This window comes from Manihot esculenta, chromosome 7, assembly GCF_001659605.2.
Source record: "Manihot esculenta cultivar AM560-2 chromosome 7, M.esculenta_v8, whole genome shotgun sequence".
Lineage (NCBI taxonomy): Eukaryota > Viridiplantae > Streptophyta > Magnoliopsida > Malpighiales > Euphorbiaceae > Manihot > Manihot esculenta.
Window position 1 is genome coordinate 28,871,341 of NC_035167.2, and position 23,098 is coordinate 28,894,438.

Consider the following 23,098-nt stretch of genomic DNA (forward strand, 5'->3'; position numbering starts at 1 on the left):
TCTAGCATTATTCTTATTGATTTAAAAAAATTAAATTGAAAAGAAAAAGGTAGGAGGTAAAATTATTTCACTAAAAATAAAAATATATTAAAAAGATAATAAAAATAATAATAAATTTAATAATTAAATAGCTAAATATTTAAAGTGGTTAATATGACAAAAAATAAGTATTAAAGATATTATAAAAAGAATTGATATAAGTTGAGTTTGCTTGTTATAGAATATTAATTGGAAGCAAATAATTTTATATATTCTTTTATATTTTTTTAATAAGTCATGAAATTAATTTAAATAATAATTTTATTATCTAGTTTAAAAAACCTTATTTAAAAATTATAATCTTCTTGTATTTTTATATATTCATTGAGATTTTTTTCAAATAACTTGAAAAATAATTTAAATAATAAAATTATCAGCTATTTGTAAAATTAAATTTTAAATGATAAAATTATCTACTAATTTAAAAATTAAGTACTATTATGATCTATTTTAATAATTTTTATTTTGAAATTTGACCTTATTATATCTATTTTTAAATTTTCTTAATAAATTCAAAGATTAATTTAAATAATAATTATATTATCTAGTTTAAAATATCAGTATTTAATTTTATGGTATTTTTATATATCCTTTGAGAGGTTTTAAGTAACTCTAAAAATAATTTAAAAAATAAAATTATTATCTATTTTAAAAATTAAATTTTAAATGATAAAATTATCAGTTATTTTAAAAATTAAATATTATTGAAAATAAATTAAAGGTTTAAGCATATTTTGAAAAATCTCAATATTCTTACAAGAGATATGATTTATTTTAGTAATACGTATTTTGAAATTTAATTTTATTATATTTTTATATATACTTTCAGGTTTTTTAATAAGCTGTAAAATTAATTTAAATAATAATTTTATCAAACAGTTTAAAAATATTCTTATTTTAAAAATTATAATCTTTTTATATATTCATTGAGATTTTTTAAATAAATCTAAAAATAATCTAAATAATAAAATTATCATCTGTTTTTAAAATTAAAATTTTAAATGAATAAAATTATAAACTACGTATTATTGTAGTCAATTTTAATAATTCTTATTTTGAAATTTAATCTTATTATATATATTTTTAATTTTTTTAACAAAATTTAAAATTAATTTTAGTAATAATTTTATTATTTAGTTTTAAATTATCCTTATTTAAATTTATTTTATTTTTATATATCATTTAAGATTTTTTTACGTAAATCTAAACATAATTTAAATAATAAAATTATTAAATATTTTAAAAATTAAATATTATTATAAATAATTTAAAGATTAAGAATATTTTAAATAATTCCAATATTTCTCACTTTCATATATATTACATATTAATTAAATGTAAGAAAAAATATAAATTAATTAGTTAGAAGACTTTCTAGAGTGTCAATAGCAGTAGCACCAAGGAATTAGTTTTCTTTCCCACTTGCTGCTCGTTGTTTTGTGAAGAGATTTTAAGACCACACCATAAGAATATCGTAAAGTGTCAACTTGTCAAAAATATATATATATATATAATTTTGAACTCACATATATTTAGTCTGATGATAAGTGTATCAGAGTAAATTTAAGAGTTCTCAAATTCTACACTTTTAATTCTCAATTCTCAATTTTTAATTTTCAATTCCCAATTAAAAAAAAAAAAACACTTCAAAATTTATTAACAATAATTTAGTAATAAATTTTTATGCATTGCTAAATTTACTCACAAATATAATAATGAATTGCCAAATCCATTATAAAATTTAGGTTCCGTACGTGTAGAATATAATTTGTATTAATAAATATTTTATATAAAAAATATTTTTAATAAAATAATTTATTTTTAATTGTTTAATTTTAATTTAAAAAATAAAATATATTAATAAATCTATTAAATAAAGATATTAATAAAATTTTCATGAAAAATATTTTTTTTAAAAAAAAAGAAAATTATTTTTCATAAATGAGTTAAATTTTCTTTTTGTTAATTAATTTTTCTCAATATTTTAATTACAAAAAAAATTAAAAAATATTTCCTTGAAAAATTCTTTTTGAAATTTTTTTAAAAAAATATTTTCATGAAACAAATAGAATTAATAATAAATTGCAATCTATTATTAAATTTCAATTCGTTACTAGATTTTATTATTAATTTAATAATGAATTTACGAATTAATTACTAAATTTGCATATAATTTTAATTTATACGATTTAGTAACAGATATCAATTCATTAGTAAATACAGTAATGTCCATTACCAAAAATTCACTTAATACTAAGATAATTTTCACATGCAGTATTTTAATTTTGGTTATATTTTTAATTTTATCATTCAACTTAAATTTTATTCTTAAAATTCTTTTAATTTTGATTTTATTATCATAAAATTCATTATTACCTGTTATTATAGGTTCAGAGGTTAAAAAATATATATATAAAATATTTTTTTCTCTATTTTCTAATAACTTTTGTCCAATTTTTTTTATTAATCTCATTCAAAAAAACACATGTTTAGTTTTTTACCATAATTTTAAACTAAAATATTATTTGTTAAATATATTATTAATTTTAAGGAATTATATTATTATTATTATTATTAATGAGATATTTGTTTATTTTGATTATTTTAGTTATTATCTAATTATACTGTCAGTATTTTCTAATATATTTTAATTTGTAGAATTTTTTTTAATCATGTTAATTGTTAATTTTTAATAAAGCATGTAAATTATAAAAGAAAAAATTTAGAGCATTGAATTAATTTATTTTTTAGAAAATATTTTTACTTGTTAAAATATGTAAATTATTTTCAATACTGGCAACTTATAATAATATTATAATAATAATAATATTTAACAAATTAAAATTAAAATTAATAATATTATAGTAATATTTAAATTTTTTTGAATTAATACAAAATACTTGAATATCTATTTATTATTCAATTTCATGAAAAGACAAATAAGTAAGAAAAGGAAAAACATTTAGTTCTATTTAAAATAATTAAAAAGTTTATATTTAATCATTAGAAATAGTAAAAATTAATTTTACATATAATATGTTGGTTTAAATATATTAGTATTAGTTAAAATACTTAAAATCTTTCAAATTTGAATTAGAAAAATTAGATTATGTAAGAAGTAGAAAAGAAAAATAATATTTTAATTAATTAGCTAAAAAATCTGCAATAAAAGATAATAGGGAGTTTAATAATATTTAAAAAAATAAATTTAATATTCAAATTAAAAATATAATAAAATTGATTTACCGCAAACAAAAATTACTACTTAATACAAATCTGATATTGATAATTAAAATCCAACTGAATCATTTAGTAAGATTGATTTGATTAAAAATTAAATATAATCTGATTCGATTTAAGCTAAATTATGATTGTTAAAATCGAATTGAATTATTTAATCAGATCGATTTAATTAAAAATCAAATATAATCTGAAACCAAATCTGATTCGATTTAAGGCAAAAACCTTTTTTCATAAAATTATCTAATAGGAAAAAAAAATCTTTTGTGATAGGCAGCAAGACTCTGTCCTTGGTACCCCATATCATGTGACCAAGAGGCTTGCCCTTTGAACCGGGCATTTTATATGTTAATATTTTAAACTATGAATTTTATAACCAATGTCTTAAATTATATTAAAATAAAATAATAAATAACAAATAATAGATAACAATCATAAAGAGAAGATAAAAAATTATAATGTCAATAATTAATATTTTTAATAATTTATTTTATTACTTAAATTAAATTAATTACATTATTTTATTATTTCTTTTAATCATTTAAATTGAGAATATAATTTTCTCGATTTCTCCTCTCCTCATTTAATTTAGGAAGACTTTGTAGTGCGTCAAGGGCAGTGGTTTCCAAGCAACTAAGTAATTAGACTGATTTCCCCATTTTTGGCAAATGGGAAAATAAGACTTTGAACAGTTTATTTGTTCAAAGTAAACAGAAGGTCGTACTTGCTTAAGACTAAAAAACAAACCTAAAGACTAAGCAAAGACCAAGAAGTTCAGATATTTATATATATTGACAGCAATATTTCATAATTTTAAAAACTATTTATATAAATAAATAAATAAATTACATATATGAATTATGAAAATAAGATAGACTTAATAATTTCATCTATTCAAAATTTTCATAAATTAACCCCTTGTTGAAGGCAAGACTTTTACAAGTCTTTCCTACTAAACATATATAGAAACTAAGCACTATAAATAGATACAGAAACTCCATTTATTCCCACCAAACAAAAGCACTAATTTCCAACCTCAATTGATTGGTAGTCGGAGAATTTTAGCAGTTCAATCCAATGATTCCTAAAACCTTCCAACTTTTTGGAGCCATTTTGCTTCTCTTCTTGATTCAGTTACCGAACACCATCCAATCAAAACCAAGTGGAAACCCTTTTGGGTTCATCCAGCGCCTTGAGGGATGCCACAAGGGTGAATCTGTAAGTGGGCTCAAGGATCTTAAACGATATCTTGAGAAATTTGGCTACTTGAATTATGCCAAAAATAGCGGCAACAACCATGCAAATGATGATGAGTTTGATGATCTTTTGGAGGGAGCGATCAAGGATTACCAACACTTCTATCACCTGAAAGCCACTGGAGTCCTAGACAATAGCACAGTGTCTCAAATGATGAAACCTAGATGTGGGGTCCCAGATGTTGTTAGAAATGGCACAAATAATCACTACCATAATCCCAAATCTATCCATTCAGTAGCCCATTTCAACTTCTTCCCTGGACCCCGAAGATGGCCAGCTGAGAGAAGCCATTTAAGATACAGGTTTCGTTCCAGTGTCCAAGTCCCTGGAACTGAAAACTTCAGGTCCATATGTGCACAAGCATTTCAGAGATGGGCACAAGTTACCCACTTCACATTCGAGGAAGTTGATGCTAATTCTGAGGCAGAAATCGAGATTGGATTTCACAGGAGGTTCCATGGAGATAGTGACCCCTTTGATGGAAGGTCAGGGACTTTAGCACATGCAAGTGCACCAACTCATGGAAGGTGCCATTTTGATGGAGATGAGATATGGAGTGCAAATCCTGGACCTAATGAGGTGGACTTGGAATCAGTTGCAGTGCATGAAATCGGGCATCTTCTAGGTCTAAACCATAGTGAAGACCCAAATGCTATAATGTATGCTAGATTCAGTTATGGGATTACCAAAAGGGATTTGGGTACTGATGATATTCAAGGAATTCGTACTCTGTATGGATTGCAGTAATGAGTTCATTATTCTTATTACAATAAGAGCAACTGAGATCCAATATGCTTTGGAGGGTTTAGTGCTACGTAGTTTGAATAATAATATTTTTTATAATTCTCATTTGTATCACTAGGAAATATATAAATAAAAGAAATCTCATGGTTTTGTAATTTCAAATCCTTTTAAAGCTATATGACTTCTTTATAAAATCTCTACACAAAGATGTTAAAAAAAACAATAAAATGTTTTAATATAAGTTTATTTTATGTACGAATTAAACTTTTTATAAAAAAAAAGATTATAATAGTTCATTCTCGGCGATTCTTAAAGGTGTTATATTTACAAATTTTAATTATCGTTACTGAGTATGATTAATTAAATTTATATAATACGTTAATATTATTTTCATTTGATTATTATTTTAATTTTACCGTCTTTTTAAATGATAAAATTATTTAAAATTACTTATCTTACAAATCAAAATACGTAAGTAAAAAATTATAAATGCATGTATTTTTTTTGCTTTGATTTGTAAAGGTTATTACAAAATCATGATTTATGCCTTTACTTCAAAACATAAGGTTTAAAGTAAAAATGAATAAATACTTCTTTACAAACTATAATTTCTAAATCTAATAAGCGAAAAGAGGCATAACTCTGTCAGAAAAATAGATTTTAGAAGGAGCTTGTGTAATTATAGAACTTGAGAAAATTATAAAACTTAATACAGAATTAAAACAGATAAATCAATATGTAGAATGATTTGATTTAAGTTTCTGTCCTTGAATTTTTTATGATTTTTCAATATCCAGAACTATAAATATTGATTTGCCATACAAACATAGGGATTTTTTTTTAAATTTCAGATTTATCTAGTTTTTTTTATAAAACGTAATTACTTTACAATCATTTGACCGTTATCTTAATTTTACAGTCTCTTAGATAATAAACGTGATAGGATGTAAATTCTGCCTATTTAGCATATGTTTTAACATATTTAATTTAATTTGATTCTGCTAAATATTTTCTTTTTCTTTTTGTAATATTAGTAGATTTTAGACATTTTTGAAAAAAAACTCTATTTTGAAAGTTTATTTGTAGATTTTAGACATTTTTGAAAAAAAATTCTATTTTGAAAGTTTTAGGTAAAAACTTAAGTTGAAGTCATAAACTTAGCATTGGGCACGTCTCACGCTGTGAGCATAACTTCTATTACACTACAAAACATTTATGGATTACCAATGGATTTTTCTGTTGGTAATCTTGTAAAAATCCATTGGTAAATAAATTACCAACGGATTACTAATTGATTACGATCCGTTGTTAAAAAGTTCGTTGGTAAATTTTTACCAACGGATTTACTAATGGAATTTCCGTTACTATTACTAATGGATTTTAAATCCGTTAGTAAATTGAGGGAAATAATATGAGAAAATAATATGAATAATAATATAGATAGAAAGAAAATGATAGAAAGAAAATGATAGAAGAAAATAATATGAGAGGAAAATGATATGAATGATAATTATAGAGAAAATGAAGAATAAGAGAAGAAAAAGAAGAAAATAATGGGAAAGAAAATGGAGAAAGTGAAAGGAAAATTATGGAGGAAAATAAAGAAAATAATAGAAGAGAGAAGAGAATGAGATAAAAAAGGATAAGAGATAAAAGGAAAATAATAGAAAAAAAATGAGATGAAAAAAATGAGATAATTATAGAGAAAATGAAGAATTAGAGAAGAAAGAGAAGAAAATAATGTGAAAGAAAATGGAGAAAGTGAAAGGAAAATTATAGAGGAAAATAAAGAAAATAATAGAAGAGGGAAGAAAATGAGATAAAAAAGGATAAGAGATGAAAGAAAATGAGATAAAAAAAATGAGAAGAAAAAAATGAAATAAGAAAGTGAACTGAAAGAAAGTAATAGAAAAAAAAGAAAATTAGAGAAAATAAAAGAAAGTGAAAAAAATAAAAATGATAAGATGAATGAATGATAAAAGGAGAAGAAGTGATGTTATATTTGTAAATATGGATTACTAACGGATTTAATAACGGATTTGAATCCGTTACTAAATTTCGAAAATAAAAGTGGGTTTTTTTCCCTCTAAAAATTACTAACGAATTTCAAATCCGTTACTAAGTCCGTTGGTAATAAAAAAATGTGAGTTTTTAAAAAATAAACGTCAATTTTAAGCGGGATATCAATTTAAATTTACAAACGGATTCACTAACAGATCCGATAGATTCAATATATTTTTTTTAAAATTTAGTAACGGATTTTCAAATCCGTTAGTATTTTTTTGAACACATTACTAATGGATTCTAAATCCGTTAGTAATTTAAACATTTTTTTAAATTTACTAACAGATTAAAATCCGTTAGTGAATTACCAACGAATTTACTAACGGATTTTAAGTCCGTTAGTAAATTTTAATACTACTTATTTTATAAATTTATAAATTACTTACGGATTTTGAAATCTGTTAGTAATACTAATAGATCATCAAAGGATTTCAAATTCGTTGATAAATTTTTATACAAAATTTTTTACATTAAAATTTACTAACGGATTTAAAATTCGTTAGTAAATTCATTATTATTACTAACATATTTTAAATCCGTTAGTAAAATCCGTTGGTAAATTGTAACTTTTTTGTAGTATTAGATGACTTATACTAAGAAGTGAATGAAGTTATGAAATAAACCTTGGGCACGCTTCATGTCAAGGTCACAGATAGAATTTGCTGAGAAGTAAGTAAAGCCATAAAATAAATTTTGGCCTAAGTGTACACAGACTTTGGGTACGGCTTATGCAATACCACAAGATTTTCATATCTGATTCTCTATTAAATTGCATAAACCAGTTTAGAAAGAAATGATTTTAGAAAGAATTGGAAATTTTGGATTGTTTATAATTACTCCTTTTAAAAAGGGAAGATTCTTTGAATTGGAAGACTTTTGAAATATTAATACTTTACTTTTTGCTTTTATGATTGATTGCACCATGAGCTCCATAAGCTAATATTCTTTATCTAGTTAGGAAACTTTCGAGGTGTAATTTACTCTTAACTTTCGAGGTGTAATTTACAAGAATTGTGAGATCGAATCAATCTTAATTCTCATTTTTATTTCTAATTTCTATGTTATTCCTTTATTTTTGAGATTATTATTTATTTAGTTGATGTAATCTGATTAATTGCTCAATTGAATAAATAACATAAAGTTATTAAAATTCATTAAAGTTATAATTGCTTGTGAGTTTGACACCTATGATAAACAATATTTTATTGTGGAATAACATGTCGTGCTAGTGTGAGTTTTTTTGGTTAAAATCAGATCTTCCTAATTTTTAATGTTATTATCAAATTAAATCTCATTGAGCTGATCAGGTGATTTATTTGTTAATTAGAGGCTAATTAGTGAGATGATATTTTTAGTCTATTATATAAGGAAAGATTAGGTTGTTAGACTGTGCCAATAGTTATAACTGGCCGACTAGAAATTAATTTGGATATATTCCTTAAAATTAATACTAAGATATTCTCAAAACTAGATATTTTCTTAATCTGATTAATTTTTTAATTATTTGTTTCTTAATTAGTTTACTCTTACATTCAGTTAAATATTTTCAATTCAAAACCCCATTTTTATATTTTATTTTTATTTTATTTTACTTTATTTTTATGAACGAATAAAATTAAATCGTCCCTTGTGGATTCGACTCCACTCACCATATTTATAATTATTTATAATAAGAGTAAGATTTATTTTTGTTTGATTCGACACTCATCAAAAAGTATTTTAAAATGACTTATTTTATAAATAAAACACATAATTATAAAATAATATATGAATCTATTCCTCTTATTTTGATTAACAAAATTTATTACAAAGTTATGATTTATACATTTACCTCCTGACATAAGGTTCAAGGTACACGAGGATAAACACTTCTTTTATAAATTGATATTTTAAAAGCAAATAATAATGAAAAAACACTTACAGAAAACACTTAAAAAAAATCACCAGAAATATAATCGAATCGAGTCGAATTAATTTTTATAAAGCACACATTCGATTATTAAAAAATTTTGAAAACTCAACCTCAAATTGGCTTGCACTCGATTCAAAAATTAAATATTATAATTGAATTTAGTTCGAACTCAACACTTTGAAAATTTCGTTTAATATAATAATGAGCCTAATTTAACTAGTAAAAAATTCATTTAGTATAATAACTAATCTAATTTAAATTCGAATTTGAGAAACTCCACTTAAACGAGCGCACTAAAACAATTTAATGATTTATTTCTAGTTTTAATCAATTAAATTAAAAGTTAAAACCATAAATTCTAATTTAATTCACATCAGATCAACTTATCTTGCGTCCATCTAAAGATATTAAATAATTAATTAATTAATTAGTTAGAAGACCTTCTAGAGTGTAAATAGCAATAATGCCGATGAATTAGTTTTCTCCCCACTTGATTTTCGTTGTTTATAAAGAAATTTAATAAGAATGTCTTGAAGTGTTGATTTGATTTGTCGACATAAATTGAGGGAAAAAAAAACAAAAAAGGAAACGATGAAGCAATTCATATATATAATAACAAGTTTTTTCAAAAAGAGAAAAGACGATATTTTTTGCTAATTAAATCTAAAGTAAAAACAGACTTTTTTAAAAAAAAAAAAAAAAAACTGTATGTTTCTCCAAAATTTAGTAATAAAATTTTTTAATATGCAAAATAACAATTTATTTGGGTGTATTAATAATTTGGATTGAACAAATAATTTTCTCAATTTCCTCATTTTTTAGGAAATGAGTGCGTCCAAGGGCAGTGGGTTCCAAGCAACTGATTAATTAGATTGACTTCCCACTTGCTTTTCTTTATTGGCAACGGGAAAAAAGACCACTTAATGAGAATTACTACGAAATGATAAACATCAATAAATAAATAATTGAAGAGGAAGACTAGGTAGACTATTCTTCTGATGGCCAGAAATTTTCATATACTTTCATAGAAATTAAACATTTTCCTTGAGTCTAAATTAACCCCTTGTTGAAGGCAAGACTTTTATAAGTCTTTCTTAGTAAACATATATAGAAACTAAGCACTATAAATAGATACAGAAACTCCATTCATTCCCACCAAACATAAGCACTAATCTCCAACCTCAATTGATTGGTAGTTGGAGACTTTTAGCAGCTCAATCCAATGATTCCTAAAACCTTCCAACTTTTTGGAGCCATTTTGCTCCTCTTCTTGTTTCAGTTACCAAACAGAATCCAATCAAAACCAAGTGGAAATCCTTTTGGGTTTATCCAACACCTAGAGGGATGCCACAAGGGTGAATCTATAAGTGGGCTCAAGGACCTTAAACGATATCTTGAGAAATTTGGGTACTTGAATTACGCCAAAAAAAGCAGAAACAACCATGCAAATGATGATGAGTTTGATGATCTTTTGGAGGCAGCAATCAAGGATTACCAACACTACTATCACCTGCAAGCCACAGGAGTTTTAGACAATAATACAGTATCTCAAATGACGAAACCTAGATGTGGGGTGCCAGATGTTGTCAAAAATGGCACAAACAAGCACTACCATAATCCCAAATCCATCCACTCAGTAGCCCATTTCAGCTTCTTCCCTGGACCCCGAAGATGGCCAGCAGAGAGAAGCCATTTAAGATACAGGTTTCGTTCCAGTGTGCAAGTCCCTGGAACTGGCAATTTCAGGTCCATATGTGCACAAGCATTTCAGAGATGGGCACAAGTTACCCACTTCACATTCGAGGAAGTTGATGCTAATTCTGAGGCAGAAATCGAGATTGGATTTCACAGGAGGTTCCATGGAGATAGTGACCCCTTTGATGGAATATCAGGGACTTTCGCACATGCAACTGCACCAACTCATGGAAGGTGCCATTTTGATGGAGATGAGATATGGAGTGGAAATCCTGGACCTAATGAGTTGGACTTGGAATCAGTTGCAGTGCATGAAATCGGGCACCTTCTAGGTCTAGACCATAGTGAAGACCCAAATGCTATAATGTATTCTACCTTTGATTATGGGATTACCAAAAGGGATTTGGGTACTGATGATATTCAAGGAATTCGTACTCTGTATGGATTGCAGTAATGAGTTCATTATTCTTATTACAATAAGAGCAACTGAGATCCAATATGCTTTGGAGGGTTTAGTGCTACGTAGTTTGAATATAATATTTTTGATAATTCTCATTTGTATCACTAGGAAATATATAAATAAAAGAAATCTCATGGTTTTGTAATTTCAAATCCTTTTAAAACTATATGACTTCTTTATAAAATCTCTACACAAAGATGTAAAAAAGAAAAAAAAAAAAATCAAATGTCTTAATGATCAGTATTGAGTATAATTAATTAAACTTGTATAATGCATTAATTTTATTTCCATTTGACTATTATTTTAATTTTACAGTCCTTTTAAATGATAAAATTACTTATCTTACAAATTAAAATATATAATTAAAAAATATATATGTATTCCATCTATTTCAATTTACCAACTTTATTACAAGTGAATGAATACTTTTTTACGAAATAATCTTTTAAAAGCAAATACTATAATTTTTAGATTTAGTTAGTGGAAAGACATAATTAAAACAGAGAAATCAATATTCAATATGTAGAAGGATTTGATTTAAATTTTAGCAGAAGTCCCAAGATTTTTTTATGATTTTTCAATATCGGGAACTATAAGTATTGATTAAAATGATTTCTAAAAGTTAATTTATTTTTAAATATATCTTTGACAAATCCAACTAGAGAAAAATTATAACAAGATTAGGGATGGCAGGCGGGCGGGTTTTCATGGGTATCCGATCCGCCCAAACCCTATTAGGACGGATTTGGTTTTTACAAAATGGATTTGGGCGAATTCGGATTTGAAAAATTTTACCCGTCTCGGATTCGGGTAGGGTTCGGGATTAGGTAATCGGATACCCATTACCCGAACCCGATTAACTATACTAACAAAACTAACCCTAATCTCTAATTTATTTTTTTATTTTACTCTTTCCTCTCTTCATCTACATCTCTCTCTCCCTCGCTTCCCTTCCCATAGTTCTCAGCCACGCCCCTCCCCCACTTCACTGCCGGCAGCCCAGTCGTCACCGGCGACGTCTCCTTTCTCTCCCCAGTCGACGATAAATCTTCTCTTTCCTCCGTCAGCAATATCTCCTTCTCTCTCTCCAGCGGCGACATCTCCGACTTTCCAGTTGAAGACAACTCTTCCCTGTGCCCGGTCGACGTCGGCGATATCTCCTTCTCTCTTCCTAGTCGGGTGAAATCTACTCTTTTCAATTTACGCTTCTCTCCCCGCACTTCACTGACGCTAGAGACAACCCTTCTCTCCTCAATCGGCGACATCTGCTTTGACTAGAACTCTCTTCAGGTTTCAAGATCTTTTATGTGTATGTTCTTAAAGAATTTTATAATTTATAAACTATTAATCTGATTATTTGGATATATTAAAAAATCTAATTATTTGCTATTTGATTAATGTAATACTGTTGATTTTTAAAATTTATGGACAATTATCTAATTATTTGATTATAAATCAATATTTGTTGGGTTGCTGAGTTGCTGGTTCTTGTCATTGAACATTTCTCCTCCTACTGAATTGTGCAACTGTTAGATAGTTTATTTGGTTTTGTCATTGAATGAAATTAAAAAAATTATTTGCTGAGTTGCTGGTTTGTATCGAGTTCGGGTATTGTGCGGGTATTGTTAAACGGGTTTGGAACGGGTTCGGATAGTAAAATTAAAATATTAAACGAGTTTGGGACGGGTTCGGGAATTGTATATATAATCGGGTTTGGGTTTGGGTACTCTCAATTTCGCGGGTACCCTACCCATTTACATCCCTAAACAAGATAAGTATCGATTAAAATGATTTCTAAAAGTTAATTTATTTTTAAATATATCTTTAACAAATCCATCTAGAGAAAAATTATAACAAGATAATTCTTCAATAATAAATTTGCCATACAAACATAGGTTTTTCTATTTCAAAGTTACTTAGTTCTTCTCTATAAAATGTGAATTACCTTATGCACTATAAAAAAACCTTCGGATTATCCACAGATTTTATCAACGAATTTTAATCTGTTAATAATTTTAATAAATTTAAAAATTAATTAGTAATTTTTATATAATTTATATGTATTATTAAAAAAATTTAAAAATGAGTGGTAATTTATAAATAATTAAAATAATCGGTGATGAAATTTCCTAACGAATTTAAAACCTATTAGTAAATTCTTTGATAATTTACTAATAAATTTCAATATGTCAGTAAATCTAAAAAATATTTAAATTAATAACAAATTATAAATCTATTACTAATATATTTAAAAAATCATTATCGAATTTAAAAATTTATTATTAAATTTTATTATTATATTAATAAATTAAAAAAATATTAAATTTATCGATGTTATCCATTAGTAAATCATTGATAAATTTAAAATGAAATCAGATGTAAAATTTTTACTTTTTCTTTAGATTTATAGTTGTCGGTTAATGACGAATTTCAAATCCGTCGAGAAAAAATCTAATTTCTTTTTTTGTAAAATTTAGTAACGAATTATGAATCCATTACTAATTCATATTTATAAATATAACACTATCTCTTTTTCTTTTATTACTCATTCATTTTATCATTTTTTTTTATTTTTTTTCCCTTTCTCTCATTTTTTTTCTTTTTCTATTATTTTCTTTTTCACTTTATTATTTCATAATTTTTTTATTTTTTCTATTATTTTCTTTTCTATCTCTTATATTTTTTTTCTCTCATTCTCTTTTCTCTTTTATTATTTTTTTCATTTTTTTCTCATAATTTTCTTTTAGCTTTCTCCATTATTTTTCCATCATTTTCTTCCCTTTACCTCTCATTTTCTTCATTTTCTATATAATTCATTCATATTGCCCTTATTTGAAATGTCAAATTTTGAAAGAATTCGAAAAATAAATAAATTCCTTTATTAAATTTTTGTGTTTGGTACAATCAATAATATAAAATTTTAATTTTCTTGATTTTCGTGAGAATTGATTTTGAATTAAAAGTAAATTTTGCCAAAATTATTGAATTTTTACAAAAAAAAAATTTTATTTAAAGTTACATCAAAATTACTTAATTAGCCATTGAATTTTTTTTTTAAATTTAATTTTAAATTTATTTCTTATTTTTAATTAATAATTACTCTTTATAAAAATTATTTTAATTTAATAGTAACTATTAATATTTAATGCATTTATAATTAATATTAACAAATTTATTATATTATTTTATTAATTTTAAAAATATTTTTTATATTTTAATGGTAAAAAATTACGTAAAATTCAAACTTTAAATATTAATAATGATTGTGATAAAAATGAATGTTATTTATAAAAATAAATATTTATATTTGTTTAAAAATAATAAGAATATAAATGAATTAAATTAAATTAAATTTTATTATTAATTTGTCTAACATAAATGAGTTAAATTGAATTCTATTATATTTAAATTGATTCTAAATAAATGAATTTTTTCAGAAATAAATTGAATTTTTTAATGAATTGCATACCAAATAAGGGCATTAATTACTCTCATATTATATTCTTTTATCATTTTTCTTCTATCAATATTTCTTTCTATTATTCTCTTTTTTTTTATTTTCTTGTATAATTATTTGTCCCTTTTTTTTCATTTCTCTAATCATTATTTTACTCTATATTCATTCTTCCTTCTTTTTTCATAATTTTTATTTTTTTATTATTTTCTTTTTTTATCATTTTCTCTTCATCTATATTATTTATTTTTCTCTTATTTTTATTTTTATGTATTTCTAATAAATATTGAATATAAATTAAGAATTTAGTAACAATAATAATATAATTTTAAATTTTATTGAAGTAATAAAAAATAATATTAATAATAAAATTTATTATTTAATTAAAATAATAATTATTTTTAAATTATTTAAATTTTTAATATGAATTTAGTGACAAATTGCAATCTGTTATTAATTTATTAATGGATTTATCAACAGTATCTGTTAATAAAATATTTTTCTTTCAATTTATTAATAAATTTAAAATTCATTAGTAATAATAACAGAAATTTCACTGATAAATATGTTAATATTTTTTAATAGACTTAAAAACTATTGGTAAAAATTTATCGACGAATTTTTTCATAACGGATTGTAATCCATTAGTAATCATTATAAACGAATTACTAATAAATTTTAATTAATTAGATTATTAACGAAAAAATTCATTGATAATGCAAAAATTTCTTAACAATCATTTGACTGTTATCTTAATTTTACAGTCTCTTAAATGATAAAAGTGATAGGATGCAAATTCTGCCTATTTAGTATATGTTTTAATATATTTAATTTGATTTGATTTTGCTAAATTATGAATATTTTTTTCCCTTTTATAATATTAGCCAATTTTATTCATTCTAGAAAGAAAAATTCTATTTTAAAAGTTTAGACAAGAATCAGAATTGGAGTCCTAAATCTAGCCTTGAACATGTCTTATACTGTGAGCACAACTTATATGAGTTAACTTATAGTGAGAAGTGAATGGAGTCATGAAATAAATCTTAGGCATGCTTCATATAAAGGTCACACATAGAATTTATTGAAAAGCAAGTAAAGCTATAGAGTAAACCTTGGGCTAAGCATGCACAGACTTATGCAATGTCACAGAATTTTCATATCTAATTCTCTATTAAATTGTAAAAATCAATTTAGGAAGAAATGATTTTACAAAGAAATGACACTTTTAGATTGTTACTTCTAGATTTTCTTTTATTTCTCTTTAGTTTAGGATTACTCTCGTTTAAAAAATGGAAGGTTCTTTGAATGGGAGAACTTTTGAAACTCATGATGCTTTACTTTTTTGCTTTTATGATTAGTTCTTTGAATGGAAAAATGGAAGATTCTTTGAATTAAAAAAACACATAAAAAAATATTCACACAAGTGTAATCAAACTGAACTGAACTGATTTTTGTAAAATTTAGATTCATTTATTAAAAAATTTTAAAAATTCGACCTCGAGCTGGTTTAAACTCAATTCGAAAATTAAATACTATAATCGAGTTCAGTTCACACTCGACTCATAAAAAACTCGTTTAGTATAATAACGAATCTAATAACTTGACTCATAAAAAACTCATTTAGTATAATAATGAGTCTAATTTCAACTTTAATATGAAAATTTGAATTAAAAAATTTAAATTCGAAAAATTCAATTAAAAAACTCCAACTCGAAAAATTCTAAAACAATTTGATGATTTATTTTTAATTGTAATCAATTAAATTAAAAGTTAAAACAATATATTATCATTTAATTCACATCAGATCAACTTACCTTGCGTCCATCTAAAGATACTAATTAATTAATTAGTTAGAAGACCTTCTAGAGTGTCAATAGCAATAATGCCGATGAAATAGGATCTCCACACTTGCTTTTCGTTGTTTATAAAGGAATTTAATAAGAATGTTTTTAAAGTGTTGATTTGATTTGTCCGCATAAATTGAGGGAAAAAGAACAAAAAAGGAAAGGACGAAGCAATTCATATATATAATAACAAGTTTTTCCAAAAAGAGAAAACACGATATTTTTTCCTAAATCTAAACTAAAAACAGACTTTAAAAAAAAAAAAAAACTGTATGCATGTTTCTCCAAAATTTAACAAGGATTCGAGTATGTGTCTCCAAAATTTAGTAGAAAATTTTGAATATGCAAATTAACAATTTATTTGAGTGTATAAATAATTTGGATTGAACAAATAATTTTCTCAATTTCCTCATTTTTTAGGAAGGCTTTGTAGTGCGTCAAGGGCAGTGGGTTCCAAGCAACTAAATAATTAGATTGACTTCCCACTTGCTTTTCCTTTTTGGCAACGGGAAAATAAGACCACTTAATGAGAATTACTAGGAAATGATAAACATCAATAAATAAATAATTCAAGAGGAAGACTAGGTAGACTATTCTTCTGATGGCCAGAAATTTTCATATACTTTAACATAGAAATTAAGAATTTTCCTTCAGTCTAAATTAACCCCTTGTCGAAGGCAAGACTTTTATAAGTCTTTCTAAGTAAACATATATAGAAACTAAGCACTATAAATAGATACAGAAACTCCATTCATTCCCACCAAACATAAGCACTAATCTCCAACCTCAATTGATTGGTAGTTGGAGACTTTTAGCAGCTCAATCCAATGATTCCTAAAACCTTCCAACTTTTTGGAGCCATTTTGCTCCTCTTCTTGTTTCAGTTACCAAACAGAATCCAATCAAAACCAAGTGGAAATCCTTTTGGGTTTATCCAACACCTAGAGGGATGCCACAAGGGTGAATCTATAAGTGGGCTCAAGGACCTTAAACGATATCTTGAGAAATTTGGGTACTTGAATTACGCCGAAAAAAGCAGAAACAACCATGCAAATGATGATGAGTTTGATGATCTTTTGGAGGCAGCAATCAAGGATTACCAACACTACTATCACCTGCAAGCCACAGGAGTTTTAGACAATAATACAGTATCTCAAATGACGAAACCTAGATGTGGGGTGCCAGATGTTGTAAAAAATGGCACAAACAAGCACTACCATAATCCCAAATCCATCCACTCAGTAGCCCATTTCAGCTTCTTCCCTGGACCCCGAAGATGGCCAGCTGAGAGAAGCCATTTAAGATACAGGTTTCGTTCCAGTGTGCAAGTCCCTGGAACTGGAAACTTCAGGTCTATATGTGCACAAGCTTTTCAGAGATGGGCACAAGTTACCCACTTCACATTCGAGGAAGTTGATGCTAATTCTGAGGCAGAAATCGAGATTGGATTTCACAGGAGGTTCCATGGAGATGGGAACCCTTTTGATGGAATATCAGGGACTTTAGCACATGCATTTGCACCAACTAATGGAAGGTGCCATTTTGATGGAGATGAGATATGGAGTGCAAATCCTGGACCTAATGAGGTGGACTTGGAATCAGTTGCAGTGCATGAAATAGGGCATCTTCTGGGTCTTGACCACAGTGAGGATCGAAATGCTATAATGTATTCTACCTTTGATTATGGGATTACCAAAAGGGAATTGGGTACTGATGATATTCAAGGAATTCGTACTCTGTATGGATTGCAGTAATAGTTGCATTATTTTATTGTAATAAGAGCAATTGAGATCCAATATGCTTTGGAGGCTTAGTGCTATATTGTTCGAATGTAATATTTCTAATATTTTTCCCTTATATCACCGGTTAAAAGAATCACATGGCTGCTTAAAGGTTTTATGATATAGGACTAATTAGATTTCGTCAAGAGTTTTAACTGATAATATTTTAATGGATTTATTAATGGATCTTATATTTATTAGTAAATTATTTTTCTTTTAATTTACTATAAATCTAAAATCCGTTAATAATAATAACGGAAATTCCATTAGTAAATATGTTTATATTTACTAATAGATTTAAAAATCGTTGACAAGCTTTTTAATAAGGGATTGTAATCCGTTGGTAAACAAATTATCAATGGATTTTTATTAGATTACCAATGAAAAAATTTGTTGGTAATGCAGAAGTTTCTTGTAGTGAGATTCACCATTATCTTAATTTTATAATTTCTTAAATAATAAAAGTGATAGGATGCAAATTCTGCCTATTTAATATATATTTTAACGTATTTAATTTGATTTGATTCTGTTAAATTATAGTTATTTCTTTTCCTTTTGTAGTATTGACAGATTTTATTCATTCTGAAAAGAAAAGTTTTATTTTGAATGTTTAGACAAGAATTAGAATTGGAGTCGTAAAGCTAGTCTTGAGTACGTCTCACACACAGTGAGCACAACTTACATTAAATGACTTATACGGAGCAATGAATAGAGTCATGAAATAAATCTTAGGCACGCTTCAAATCATGGTCGCAAATAGAATTCATTGAGAAGCAAATAAAACCATAGAGTAAACCTTGGACTAAGCGTACACAGATTTGTAGCATAACTTATGCAATATCACGGGATTTTCATATCTAATTCTTTATTAAATTGCAGAAACCAGTTTATGAAGAATTGATTTTAGAAAGAAAAAAAACTTTTAGATGGTTACTTCTAGATTTTTTTTATTTCTCTTAAGAAAAGTTCTTTGAAGTGAGAACTTTTGAAACTTCTTATACTTTACCTTTTTGCTTTTATAATTGGTTGCGACATGAGTTACGGTGGCAAATCTTTTTTATCTAGTTAGGGAACTTTCGAGGTGTATCCTTCTTATTTTTAGTTTTTATATTATCCCTTTGTTCTTTAGAATTTTATTTATTTAATTGATGTAATATATCCAATTGCTCAATTGAGTAAATAGCATATAATCATTTAAATTCATTTAGTCTCTTCTTATTTCTAGTTTCTATATTATTCTTTTATTCTTTAGAATTTTATTTATTTAGTTGATGTAATCTATCCAATTGCTCAATTGAGTAAATAACATATAATCATTCATATTCATTTAGTCAGTAATTATTTGTGAGTTTTATATTTGTGACAAACAATATTTTATTGTGAAATAAGATATTATGATTTCATAGTTGCGCTGGTATGACCTTCTTGGTTAGAATCGGGTCTTTCTAATTTTAAATGCCGTTATCAAATTAAATCTTATTAAATTTATCATATAGTTTGTTTGTTGATTAGGGGCTAATTAGTAAACTGATCCTTTTTAGTCTATTATCTAACGAAAAATTAAATTGTTAGAACGTGTCAATAATTATAACTAGCTGACCAGAAATTAATTTAAATATTCTTGCATCTATGATCAATCTCGAAAATTAACACCAAGATACTCTCGAAATTAAATATTTTTTAAATCTAATTAATCTCTTTAATTATTTGCTTCTTAATTAGTTTACTTTTACATTCAATTAAATCTCTTTAATCTAAAACCCCATACTTTTATATTTTATTTTACTTTATTTTTAGAGTAAACTACAATTTAGTCCCTCTAGTTTAGTGAAATATAACCTTTCATCCCTCTGTTTTTAAAAATCGTCAATTTAGTTACTGTGATTTTTAAAAATTATGCCATTAGTCCCTCCCGTTAGATTTTCAGTTAAGTCACCATTAGTTTTAGTTAAAAGACTAAAATACCCATTCTCTCATCCACCTCATCAGTCTATCATGGAATTGTGTCCTCTGTTGCCATGGATGTCTAGAGCTTCCACAAGAAAAACAAGGGTGTTAAGTTAACAGTGGCAAAGAAATCTTACAGACAATTAGTAAGAAATTTTACATGATAAGACCAAAGAACTTGGTCTTGGATCCCACTTTGGATGTTCAGATTTTGAAATCAAAACAAAATTTTTTTAAATAAGCAACTGATAATCACAACAGAGGGACCAATAGCATAATTTTTAAGATAGAGGATCTTGAAGATGGAGGAGTACTCATTTCGAATCATCCTAAAAAAAGCCCGAATCGAGAGTTTTGCTTCGTGGGTTTGCAGATATGGATGCTAGAACTCCATTCTCTCACCCACAATTCCATCGACTGCAATTCCATGATAGAAAATAGCTGGAGAGAATTGGAAAGAACCTTTGGAGAAAGATCATAGACATTAGAACAGCGCATGCTGATTAACCTACGCAAGCATTTGACTTCTGCGGCCACATCGGCCGTGTTCATCCGTACCTTCACCATATCTTCTCCCTATTCAAAGATCGCTCTTTATCTCTGTGTCCTTGTGAATGGAACTGGAGAAGATATCCGTAGCAAAAGGAGTTGTCTTTCGATTTCAAAATATGGAGAAAGGTCTTCGCCTTGCTCGCTACCGCCTGGTGCCTGGATAATTTCCAGTTCCGACATGCTTTGCGATGTCGTTTTGTCCATCATCTTTGAAGAATACACTTGCTGCAAAATATGTGATCAAAATCTGTAGCTTAAGTGTTCGGTAGAAGTAGGTGGCTTCATTTAATGTTTACTGTTACCATTGCTTGATCTGTTGCTTAAAACACTCTCTGCCACAATTGTTGATGATGTTGTCTTGCTAGAGTTGTTTTCTAAAGAGTTTTGAAGAAACACAATCCATTGATAGACTGATGAGGTGGGTGAGAGAATGGGTATTTTAGTTTTTTAACTAAAACTAACGATGACTTAACTGAAAATCTAACGGGAGGGACTAATGGCATAATTTTTAAAAATCACAATGACTAAATTGATGATTTTTTAAAACAGAGGGACGAAATGTTAAATTGCACTAAACTAGAGGGACTAAATTGTAGTTTACCCTTATTTTTATCAAGGAATAAAATTAAACAGTAATTTTTGAATTTAATCCTACTCACTATATTTATAATTATTTATAATAAGAGCATGATTTATTTTTATTGGATTCGACACCTATTAAAAATTATTTTAAAATAACTTATTTTACAAATCAAAATACATAATTATAAAATAATATATGAATATATTCCTCTTATTTTGATTAACAAAATTTATTATAAAATCATGATTTATGCATTCAAGGTTCAATGTACACAATAATAAACACTTCTTTTACAAATTAATATTTCAAAAATAAATACTATAGTTTTTAAATTTATTTAATAAAAAAACATAATTAAGTCAGAAGAATGGATTTTAAAAGAAGCTTTTATACGTGTAAAAGTTGAGAAAATTACAAAACCTAATACAAATAAATCAATACGAAGATGGATGATTTGGTTGCTCCATTTACAAACTGATCTTTTATTAATAAATTATTTAAAATTATAATACATGGTATATAAATTAAAAACTATAGATAATAATTAAATTGGTTATAATATTTATTATTATATAATAAAAATTATATACATATAAAAAATAATTATATTTTCAATTATATTATATATGTTATATAATAAATTAATATTTTTATATTTATTTTATTAACATAGTAAATTAATAATATCGTCATTAGTCATTTTATATGTCTAGACATAGTATACAAAAGCAGGCTTAGCCTGGTGGAAAGTGCATCCTGTAGCCTTGAAAGGTCTAAGGTTTGACTCCTCCAACCCCTATTTCAAAAAAAAAAAAAAAGACATAATATACAAAACACATAAGGTATATCAGTTAAAATTAATTACCAGCGATAAACTATCAATAACTATTATCAATTATATTTAACAGGTAAATAAAACATTTTTTAATTTGATAGTGATTATTCTCTGATTAGCTTTCAGTTTACACTGCACTATCAATTGCAATTTATTCCTTTTGAATTAATATATTTTTTTAATTCAAATAAAATTAAGCTCCTAATTTTTTTTAAGCAATGAGTTATGCCAATGCATTCAATTTGTTTTTCCATATTACAAGACTAATTAAATTAATTTAGTCATCGTTGAATTAAGCAATTTAAGTTTTCCTATAATGAAAAAAAACTTACGAAAAACACTTAAAAAAAACATTCATCAGACATATAATTGAATCGAGTCGAATTAATTTTTATAAAGCACACATTTGTTTATTAAAAAATTTTGGAAACTCGACCTCAAACTGACTTCAACTCGATTCAAAAATTAAATATTATAATAGAATTCGGTTCGAACTCGACACTTTAAAAACCCGTTTAATATAATAATGAGCCTAATTTAACTCGTAAAAAATTTATTTAATATAATAATAAATCTAATTTAAATTTAAATTCGAGAAACTCAGATTAAAAAGTTCGAGCTCGAAAAATACTAAAATAATTGGATGATTTATTTCTAGCTTTAATCAATTAAATTAAAAGTTAAAACGATA

General features: G+C 25.6%; 3 protein-coding genes across 3 annotated transcripts; all 3 read left to right on the forward strand.

The window, feature by feature from the left end:
- Window positions 1-4,270: 4,270 nt before the first annotated feature.
- On the forward strand, window positions 4,271-5,456 carry LOC110618618 (metalloendoproteinase 3-MMP). The gene has a single exon (XM_021761794.2). The coding sequence runs from the start codon at window positions 4,357-4,359 to the stop codon at window positions 5,281-5,283; it is 927 nt and encodes a 308-aa protein (XP_021617486.1). The 5' UTR covers window positions 4,271-4,356; the 3' UTR covers window positions 5,284-5,456.
- Window positions 5,457-10,396: 4,940 nt separating this feature from the next.
- On the forward strand, window positions 10,397-11,556 carry LOC110619036 (metalloendoproteinase 3-MMP). The gene has a single exon (XM_021762295.2). It carries the CDS (start codon window positions 10,479-10,481, stop codon window positions 11,403-11,405), a length of 927 nt encoding a protein of 308 aa, XP_021617987.2. The 5' UTR covers window positions 10,397-10,478; the 3' UTR covers window positions 11,406-11,556.
- A 5,968-nt stretch (window positions 11,557-17,524) lies between these two features.
- LOC110619037 (metalloendoproteinase 3-MMP) lies at window positions 17,525-18,569 on the forward strand. The gene has a single exon (XM_021762296.2). It carries the CDS (start codon window positions 17,537-17,539, stop codon window positions 18,461-18,463), a length of 927 nt encoding a protein of 308 aa, XP_021617988.2. The 5' UTR covers window positions 17,525-17,536; the 3' UTR covers window positions 18,464-18,569.
- Window positions 18,570-23,098: the final 4,529 nt, after the last annotated feature.

Bases quoted from the DNA above. Each gene is read 5' to 3' on its own strand.
- LOC110619036 (XM_021762295.2), top strand. From the start codon at position 10,479: ATGATTCCTAAAACCTTCCAACTTTTTGGAGCCATTTTGCTCCTCTTC.
- LOC110619037 (XM_021762296.2), top strand. From the start codon at position 17,537: ATGATTCCTAAAACCTTCCAACTTTTTGGAGCCATTTTGCTCCTCTTC.
- LOC110618618 (XM_021761794.2), top strand. From the start codon at position 4,357: ATGATTCCTAAAACCTTCCAACTTTTTGGAGCCATTTTGCTTCTCTTC.